Source organism: Medicago sativa, chromosome 3, assembly GCF_051527215.1.
Source record: "Medicago sativa cultivar Bolivia chromosome 3, Bolivia_mono, whole genome shotgun sequence".
NCBI classification, from domain to species: Eukaryota; Viridiplantae; Streptophyta; class Magnoliopsida; order Fabales; family Fabaceae; genus Medicago; species Medicago sativa.
In genome coordinates this window covers 80438539-80448701 of record NC_140751.1, presented here as the reverse complement: position 1 = coordinate 80448701, position 10163 = coordinate 80438539, and the positions used below count along the sequence as shown (strand labels likewise).

General features: G+C 34.5%; 1 protein-coding gene and 1 long non-coding RNA gene across 3 annotated transcripts; both read right to left on the bottom strand.

The window, feature by feature from the left end:
• Nucleotides 1–55: 55 nt before the first annotated feature.
• LOC146940721 (uncharacterized) lies at nt 56–1697 on the bottom strand. Its single transcript, XR_015032138.1, has 2 exons — nt 1409–1697; nt 56–997 (listed from the first exon to the last, which is right to left on the bottom strand). It is a non-coding gene; the product is annotated as an uncharacterized LOC146940721 (long non-coding RNA).
• A 2687-nt stretch (nt 1698–4384) lies between these two features.
• Nucleotides 4385–8485, bottom strand: LOC146940720 (uncharacterized). 2 transcript variants are annotated; one of them, XM_085754437.1, is made up of 4 exons: nt 8116–8485; nt 7908–8045; nt 7618–7813; nt 4385–4622 (listed from the first exon to the last, which is right to left on the bottom strand). In XM_085754437.1, exons 1-3 carry the CDS (start codon nt 8422–8424, stop codon nt 7631–7633), a joined length of 630 nt encoding a protein of 209 aa, XP_085610563.1. In that variant the 5' UTR covers nt 8425–8485; the 3' UTR covers nt 4385–4622; nt 7618–7630. The 2 variants fall into 2 exon arrangements, with proteins under 2 accessions (XP_085610563.1, XP_085610562.1); XM_085754436.1 differs by lacking the exon at nt 4385–4622 and adding an exon at nt 6148–6426 and having other exon boundaries at nt 8116–8484.
• Between the last annotated feature and the right edge of the window lie 1678 nt (nt 8486–10163).

Genomic DNA, 10163 nt, shown 5'->3' with positions numbered 1-10163 from the left:
TCAATAATCTAATTTAAGCATATATGCACAATAATTTGTATCAGCTTTGTGCTTCTTTGGTCATTTAACATTATTTACATACTTTTTTATTATCAGTTTGAAAATATACATTAATTTCCTTTACAAGTTAAAGTGGATAATGCATATTTCCATTTGGTGATCTGGTCTATATAATATGTAATCCACCTATGTCTCCATCACTTGTTCTACCTTCATCACAGTCATCTTTTTCTCCTAATCCTGCTAATCCTACTTAATCTACTTTGGTTCTTTATTTCTTTAATCCCTGGAGTTTGTCGCCGATTAAACTCTACCCTGGAGTTTGTGAAAGATGAAGAAAGAGTATCTTGGCATGCTGCAATTATTTGGCCGAGCTTCGTGACATCAATGATATTCGATGAAATTGCATCAGATGTTGTCTTAGAGTCAAGCACAAAATCAACATTGTCGAACCCCATGTCTCGTATCCATTGTAATGCATGATAGAAAGCAAGTGCATCCCCTACATTGACAGACACCAGGGGCGAGAGACTCATGGTCTTAGCTAACATATAAGCATCTTCATCATCGCGTAAACACATGCATATCCCAACCCGGTTCAAAACAGTGGAAAACACCGCATCAATGTTACATTTTAAACGACCCGGGAGTGGTTTCTGCAAATGAGTGATGCCTGGAACACTAGTGGGCAGCAGCTGCTGCTGAACAACAATGCGAGAAGGCATGACATCAGCAGAAATAGTAGTACCGTGCTGCTGTCTTGGTGAAGAATTAGCTGCCAACCATTCCTCTGTGACGTGTCGAGCCCGATCCACCACTTGAGCACATGATTCATTCTTGTCCTGCCAAAGTTTTAAATTACGGTGCATCCAAATGCTCCAAACTATAGCTGCTAGCCTGTGACGAAGTTCCGATTGAAGCTGCTTCAATAGGAGGAAAATAGCTTCAGCTTCTGTTGATGTGGACTGAACCGCATGCTGCACTGCCTGCCATAATCCTGCCACATACATATATAACAGCTATTTTCTTTTTTCACTTATTTTAGAGGAGTTAAATTCTGATATATACTTCATAGTTCATACACTTTAAAATCTACAATTTAAAAATCTGATACATAACTTCCCCGTATTAGCATTTTATTTGAGTATTAAATCTACAATTTAAAACAATTGAATCTGTACATGACTAATTCATTAAGTAACAAAGCTGGGTTAAAATTCTCACAAAAAAAGAACAAAAAGCAAACAGATAAATGATGCGACATCAGAAGCAATAAGCAAGCAAAGAAAGGACAAATTCATTTAGTAACAAAGCAATAAGCAACATCAGAAGACAAAAAACAGAGAAATGATTTAAATCACCAAATCTATGTTGAGTAATGGAAAATTAAAATGAAATTAGATGGTACCTTGAAGAGAAGAGTGAAATCCAAAACCCAAACAGCAAGCAGTTGATGAACACTACAAAGATCATGGGTTTCTTTTTTTTATAGAAGATCATGGGTGAAAAAATTAGCGGGAATAGCAGAGAAAAATTTAGCGGGAATGACAAGGGCAAATATGGTATTTTATTCAAGATCATGGGTTTCCATTTCCTGGGAATAAAACTTTCCCAAGCTATCTCATGGGAATAAAAGGGATGGAAAAAAGGGTGAACGTGGGGAAGAAATGGGGGAAAACGTGGGTAGATGGTTTTCCTGGGAAAATTGTATTCCTGGACATATTTGTGTGGTTCCCACTTACCAAACAAAGGAATGTTTAATTCCAGCCTTAGATTCCTTGGAATTATTTTTATTACCCTCAAACAAACACAAGATCGTCGTTGGTTTCTATCACGATGAAAATTAAATTAAATTTTTTTAACTAAATTTTATCATTTTTTTGTGTTGTTATTTTAATTACTATTACTATATTTTTTAATTGAGAACTAAATTAGAATTATCTTTAAAAAAACTAAATTAGAATTAGTTTAGATTTAATTTATTACTTATTTAAGAATTTGATTAGATTTGTTTTAAATTTTATATTGAAATTAAGTTCAATTTAATTAAAATTAGAAATAAAATGTATTATCCCCGTGAGCTTAGCTCAATTGGCAAACACAATACATAATGTACGGAATTCGAACCTCAACACTAAAAAAAAAATCACATGTATTCCGTACACATGATTGTTTAAAAATACAACTTTGGAAATGGTTCTACTTTGATATGGTTTTGGATTAAATCCAAAGTTAAAATATCTCTTATATTTTCATCCATGGAGCACACAATCTCTTATATGTTTAGGAGTTGCTCTACATGCACTTTGATTTTCAGTTTTTTGCTTTTTGTTTGATGATGTCGTATGTCTTGTCAACTAAGTATGTAACTTTTAAATTATAACACTCCTTATACTTTGATTGCTTTGTTTATATATATATATATATATATTTTCTTTGGCCTTTTAAAAAGGCTTAATAGCAGTTTTGACCCCCTATGTTTCAAGAAGTTGCGATCTTGGCCCCCTAACTAAAATAATTCGATTTTGGCCCCCTATGTTTTGCCCCCTTTGCACTTTTGGCCCCCTAGGTCAATTTTGACCAAGTCAATGCTGACGAGGCGCCACATGTGTAATTTTTTTTTTTTCTATAATTATTAAAAAAATAAAAAAATACTTTTTAAAATTTTTTTAATTAAAAAAATACTTTTTTTTTATTTTTTAATAGAAAAATTTAATTTTTTTTATATTTTTTAATTAAAAAAATATAAATAAAAAATTACACATGTGGCGCCACGTCAGCATTGACTTGGTCAAAATTGGCCTGGGGCCAAAAGTGCAAAGGGGGCAAAACATATGGGGACAAAATCGAATTATTTTAATTAGGGGGCCAAAATCGCAACTTCTGTAAACATAGGGGGTCAAAACTGCTATTAAGCCTTTTAAAAAAGAAAAAGAAAATATAGCAAAACCTTTTTATCCATCATGACTAACATGAACATAAAATAAGTGTAGCAGATATGAGAATGTTGTGTTGGATGTGTGTTAAGACACGAAATATAATTAAAAATGACGAGATTATAGAGAGTTTGAGTAACACATATGGTAGAAAATATGTTAGAAACTAGACCTAAGGTGGTTTGGGAATCTAGAAAATATGGTTCCACAATCCACTCATACTGCGAACAAGGGAAGTCAATGTGTCTCCCAAAAAACCAATGCCACAAAAGAGACCAATGGTTTTGATTGCTACTTACTTTTGCTCCATACATTCAAGTTTGTTGGTGTGATTTTGAATCCAAATTCACAACACTGTCTCATCTTTTTATCTCTCACTCTCAGGGTCAAAAATTGAAAAGGGGGCAATATCATTGTTTTGATAGTAATTGATTTTTTTAAAAGTCTGGAGGGGATTTCTATTTTGTCTTTCGCGAGTCCTTCTTCCTCATGAGTTTTTACTTTCTTTTTCTAACATTGCATTTGCAAAGACACGGTTATCTTGTAATGCAGCACTACTCTAAAATGCACGACGAGGTCATCCATGTATTGTACTAGGTTGTAGAAGAAGTGTTTGTGTTAGTTGCAACGACTATTAGAAAGGTGAGATGATACTGGCAACAACAAACTCCAAAGGTAGTACCAGTAATATAAGCAACAAAAGTAATGTGAGCAGAGACGAAGGTGATGCCGATAGCAATTTGTACAAGTGATGAGGAGTCGTGGAAGACGACAGTTACTAGGGAGGATTTGGTTCTACTTTAGAGGTAATTTTGGGAAGGTGATTGAAATACTTTTGATCGTTTCAATTTTACGTTTCATGTGAAGAGTCTTGGAAAGATAAAGCATTGTTGTCTATCATTATATCATATACTCGTACTTTTAACAGAATGATGAATGTGACAATATAATGATTGTGCATCTGTGATGCAATCAAGTATATTGGTGTGATCTGTTTGTAGCTGCAAGTTTGTGTATTAAATTGTGCCTATTGTGAGCATTTCTTATGCTTGTTTGTGGTTTGCCAAAACTTTTGCCCATGAAAAAAAGACATTCGCGCCAAATTTCATTTTAACAACTCTAATCTACAATCGTGCTAAATTATCCATATGCATCAACTTATGTTCATATTACGATCAAATACGGTTAATAAAAATGACTAATTTTCAAATGACCCACTTTTGAGTTATCTTAACACATCAGCATTCTAAGCGGATTTTCTGCGACTTTAATAGTTGAACTCTTCTAAACTATTGACCCAAAAAAAACTTTCATATTACAGAATTTTGTTGTGTAACTGTTTTAGAAACTATAATGATAGATATCAATTGCTTTAATTCTAAAATAAATTCTCACAAATAATTACTATTACTAAAATTTTAAAAAATAAAATTTGTAAGCCTCTTCTCAAAAAATGTCTATTAACACTAAAATCAAATTAGCAACGTAACCCACTTGTCCACAAGATTCCAAATTAAACATTGTCAAAATCCTAAAATGTTATAGCATTGTATACCTACTACAGAGAAACAGTCAGTTTAACTATTGTCCATACACATACGTGTGCCCGATCTTTCACCGACCACCATGCTTTCGGCCACAACCAAAACCAGTTTCAAAGCGGGTGGATATAGTGGACATGATTTCCTACAAAAGGAATAAAGAATTAAGGGAAGGGATATACTATGAATCTATGATGATATCTTGATTCAATGAAGGTAAATATAAAACTTGCATTCAACTAAATAGTATGAGGTGCATATACTTTAGCCAGAACAAATCATTCAAAGATAAAGTGCATTATGTTAAAAACAAAATGGTTGGGGACAATGGCAAGGATGTAACACCATTATAGTGAGATTACAATTTTTGAAAAAAGAAAAATTACTAAAAAGCACAAGTTTTCCCTCAAATGTCATCATCATAGTTTGCGAGGATCTACAAAATTTACAGAGTGGGAGGGAGAGACACGAAACTAAATTCTGTACCCTGCATCAAATTTACTAGACACTGGACAGCGACATGATGTTCGAACCTAGTTATAGCTGTTAAGCGCAGCCACCACAGGACCACATCTATGAGTGCAGGCCGATGAGGCTGAGAAGTCAAATTGGACCATTGAGTTGGAGGTGACAAGTATTGGGAATTTCTTCTTGTGATCAAATTATCAGACCAAACTGAACCAAATTTGACTCAACATACATTTCCAGCCCTGTTTACAGCCATAGCATATGTACATGGAATGAGAAAAACACTTCAGACTTGTAAGTTTTAAAGTGGTGTTCAAGGTCTCAAATTGTGGCTCTCATCCGCAATCGTGGTCACAAAATTGTTGTGCCTGCCTCCTCAACAACAGCATACCACAATCACTACCTGACCTTTATTCACGTATACAGACGTATTGTAATTGCATGTACAGACGTATTGTAATTGCATTAGACGATTTCAGCCATGTTCATTCAAATTTTTCTCTAAAAATTAAAATTTCAGAACACCAAATCTCAAATTTCTTTAATTCCAAATAAAAATCTTACCTTATCTCAATTGGGGTATTTCAAGCACATCCCAACGCGTATTTGAAAGGGGTGATTTGAATTACATAACCAAATTGCGGCTCAAGGTTATTTATTAAACTTATTTGTGTTAATGCCTAACTTAAATTCAGTCTATTTTAAAGAAAATGGTGCATTTTTAATGTGAGGCGGAAAAAAGGCCGACTTATGAAGTCAATAGGAAAAAACATAAAGCAGCTTCCAAATAAAACGCAACAAAAAGTGGTGTTCAAAGAAAATGATATAAACAGTAATGGAACTCTTTCTTGGATGATGTTTTTAGCAACATAGTCTCTTTGGATTTAGGCTAGCCTGGAAATTAAGTTAAATTTTTCATAAAAGCGAATTCAATGATAGAAAAACAAAAACTGGCTGAAGCTTAGCAACTATAAACTAGTCTTTGCAATTATAAATGATGTTTTATTCTAATCCCTTCATTTTCATCTAATGGCTAACAATAAGACCTCTCCCTCGCTTAAAATCCATTTCTCACTAGTGTGTAATATCATATATACAAATTGCCTAAAATGTTCAGTATCCCAAAAATGAGAAACGATGTCTCTTGTCCTTGAAGCAATTTAATGTACTGTGTGGCTCAAATTAAGAAACAAATGAAACTATTGGATTCAAGACTTGCATATATTCATATCAAGCGTCGGGAAATGTCATCCGATTTTAAAGATAAATGACAAACATTAGTGTTAGTGACATTCGTTGGTGTGAAATAACATGACACACGAGGTTAAAATCCCAAATGTTCTAGCAAACATCTACATAAACACCACATTTAATTCACTACACCCAGAAGTTTGTCCAAGCTTGCTTGGGTTCATACATAACCAGAATCAGATTCATGGAAGGTAAATTCACAGCAGGTGGATGCATTGGGACATAATTTCCTGTGAAATGAATAAAAAAATTAGGGTTAGGGGGTAAACCATGGGGATATATCAGTGAGCTTCATGGAGGTAAAATGAAAAGTTACATGTCCCTACAAGCATGACTTGCATTGCAGAAATCAGCATAAGATCTAATGCTCTGTTTCAGTTTTGCAGAATCAACGATTGCCGTACATGAATTTAAAACGCCAATAATAATTGATGGCAACGTTTGAATCATGGATTACAGCAGGTGCCTTTAGTTCACACAAGAAAGCATAATACACAAATAACTGATGATACAAATTCCACATGCTAAATCTCAATGTTAAAATTTATAATTCAATAAGCAACAATAATATCTACTGTTTCCCAAAAAAAAAAAAACGATAATATCTACTCAATTCTCAAAATTTCCTATGCATTCTTTAATCTTTAATAAAAAATCCTACTAGGCTGAATTAACTGTTTATACATGTGTTTCGTACACTTCAAAAGCAAAGTGGAATTAGATACCTACTCTCGGAGATAGATAAAACAAGATACAGTCAATTCAATTCATTCAATACATGAGCAAACTACAAAAGAAATTTACATGGGATGCAGACACACCAGTAGAAACCTAAGCATTTATATCACTATTTATCATCTCAGTTAAAAAAGTTGTATTCTCTGTCTTGAAAATATAAGTTATCAACTTCAAGTTTTCATAATTGTGAATTTCATGAAGAGATAAAATGATTGACACTTATTACCAATATCAAAATCAAATACAATTTCAAAGGAACTATAAACTAAACTACGAGAAGATTTATTAACGAAGAAAAGATTAAACGTGATGTAAGGAATGGATAATATTGTTACCATGGTGTTATTAGGTTTTAATGGCACACGACTTAATGTTGTAATCAGCATAAGATCACATTAATATACATACATTACATGTGTTATTAGAAAAATGATGGAACAGTGGTTAAGCATCGTTTTTGCAGCGTAAAGGTTTAGGGATTGAATCCCTCTAAATCCTTTTTTTCCCATATCTTTTGGGCAAAAATGAGATAAACAGTAAAGGAACTGTTTTCTCAGATGATGCATTTAATTTAGCAACATAGTCTATTTGGATTTAGGGTAGCCTAGAAACATGATGAAGTTAAAAGTAAATATGATGAAAGAAAAGGCAACTATAAACTCTGGTATCAGCAATTATGTTACCATGGTGAGTGTGTTAAGTAGTTTTAATGGCACACGACTTGATGATAGGTGGCTCAGTCCTCCAAATCCTGACTTCGGCCTGAAAAGCTATAACAGAGCTGTTGGGAATTTCTTCTTGTGCTTGAAAGGTAATGTAATAGAAACCACCAGGTCTATAGGTTGTCTTGACAACGTCAACAAAAACGAAATTTGGACCCTAAAAAATAAAAATAAAAATAGTATATTAGATGATCAATGAATGAATAAATAAACATAAACATACTATAATCATCATAAGTATTGAAACCTGCCTGATTCTCAGCATTGTAATTGTCTAACGCAAGCTTGCAGACGGGAGTGAGACGAAGGCGACGATCATCGGTCATAGGAAGGGGACCGACACCGCCACATTTTCCTGAGATTTTTGGAACGGGGATAGCATCGAACACCTGTGTTGTGTTGTGTTGTCCAGAATGAATCATTAAAATTAAAATTAAGATAGATAGTTGAGTTACTTACACTTAGGTTGCGAGAGCACTCATCATACTCAGCCATGGCTACTTCAATCTCCTTATCTTTTTGAATCTGGGCCTTATTCTTGTAAATAAAGCGCGCGCATATAAACATAAAAGGCTCAATGTCATCGTCATACATAGAGAAGTCACTCATCTCAAGATCTTCAACGCGTTTCGATTCCCATTCATATTTTTTCGATTTCGGTTTTGGTTTTGGTTTTGGTTCCCATTTCACCCGCTTCCCTCTTTCATCGCAGCTTTCTGGAGCTGGTCGGTTGACACTGAACAAGGGGGTATCCAAATTTGTCGACATTCTGCAAAACAAACTGAAGGAAGGAAGGAATCACAATTCACAAATATCTAACCTAAACCAAAACACCTTTCCTCTTTATTTATTTATTTAATTTAGGCTAAAGTGCACTTTTCACCCCTTAAGTTTTAAAAAGTTGTGATTTTGGCCCTCTATTAAAAAAAATGACAAAAGTGACCCCCTATGTTTAGGGAAATATGCTCTTTTGACCCCCTAACATAAGGGAAATATGATCTTTTGACCCCTTATCTTCTCAAAAAGTTGCGATTATGGCCCCTTTTTTGGGACACGTGGCTTCTTCTCAGCAATTTTGGGACGAAGGGGACCAAAATTGTAATTTTTTTAAATAGGGGGCCAAAATCGCAACCTTTTGAAACTTAGGGGTCGAAAAGTGCAGTTTAGCCTTTAATTTAATATTAGTCTGGGCTAGTCTTGCTTTGTTAACCCGCCCAGGCCCACTGACTAGAAAATTGCTCTTATCCCTTTTAAAATTGGAAATTCCTTGAAAATTATTGTATACACTTCTCACAAGACTGAAACACATCAGAAAAAGACGTAAATGCCCATTGACAATTAACTGTCGTCCATTATAATTCATCGGTAATGGCAGTTAACTGCCGATGAGGTTATATTTGTAAATTACTGATGTTTTTCAGCCAACATTCTTCCAATTCCTTTCATTATCCTCAACAACGTTAGTTAATGTGTTCTATTTTTTCTACTGCGTTAACTTATGTATAGAAGTCTCATATTGCCCTTCCTTCTGTCCTCTTGTCCTATCTGTTGACTTATCACTAGGCTTACCCTTATCAATCTCTAGGTCTGCAAAAAAGTTAGACCTATGATTGACATCATCCTCCTCGTCGAAGAAAAAACAAAACACACTCACTTCTAGCCACCTCTCCCTCCCTAGATTCTGCTGAAGCCACCTCCTCCTCATTCGCTGCCTTCACCCTCCCCGGTACTTCACCGTCCTTTAGATTTTCTCGACGAAAGTGCATTAGGATGCGGTATGGGATTGACAAATGTGTTTCCAAACACACACCGTGATCAATCATTTTAACTAGTCACATAGTGAACTATACATGAGAGTTTAAACAGGAAAACGAAAATGAAAGTAATTACACTCTTGAATAACATATCCAAAATTGTATCTCGGAATTCTTCGGTTTAACATCATCTATGAATCACACTATAAGGACATTAGAATACTTTGGTGCCAGGGATTAAACATCATTTGATTGGTTTCATTATGTTGACGTAAGCGAAGCATTAGATAAATATATTGGTACAACGCGCTCTCCCGTCCGTATGCACGGTATCTTGCTAGAGCACTTGATTCATCTCTTGTAACCTATATAGCAAGAGATGTTCTTAGAACAATTAGTTTACACTATAAACATACCATAATCATCATAAGATTACAGTAATAATAAGTATTGAAACCTGCCTGATTCTCAGCATTGTAATTGTCTAACGCAAAGCTTGCAGAGGGGAGTGAGTTCAAGGCGAAGGTCATCGGTCGTGGATTTGTCGGGACATGTGGAAATTATAAAGTTTGGTTAGTAATTTAACAGAAAATTCATTTGAATGCACTACCCACTGGAGCATTTTAATACTAAGAGCTGTCATTATATGCCTCCTGTTCCCTCCTCTACTTAGGATAAGAAACACAATGAAGAGTTGCATCTCAAATTCATTTTTGAATGGCTGAACTAAATTGAGAGGAATATGCTGTAGAT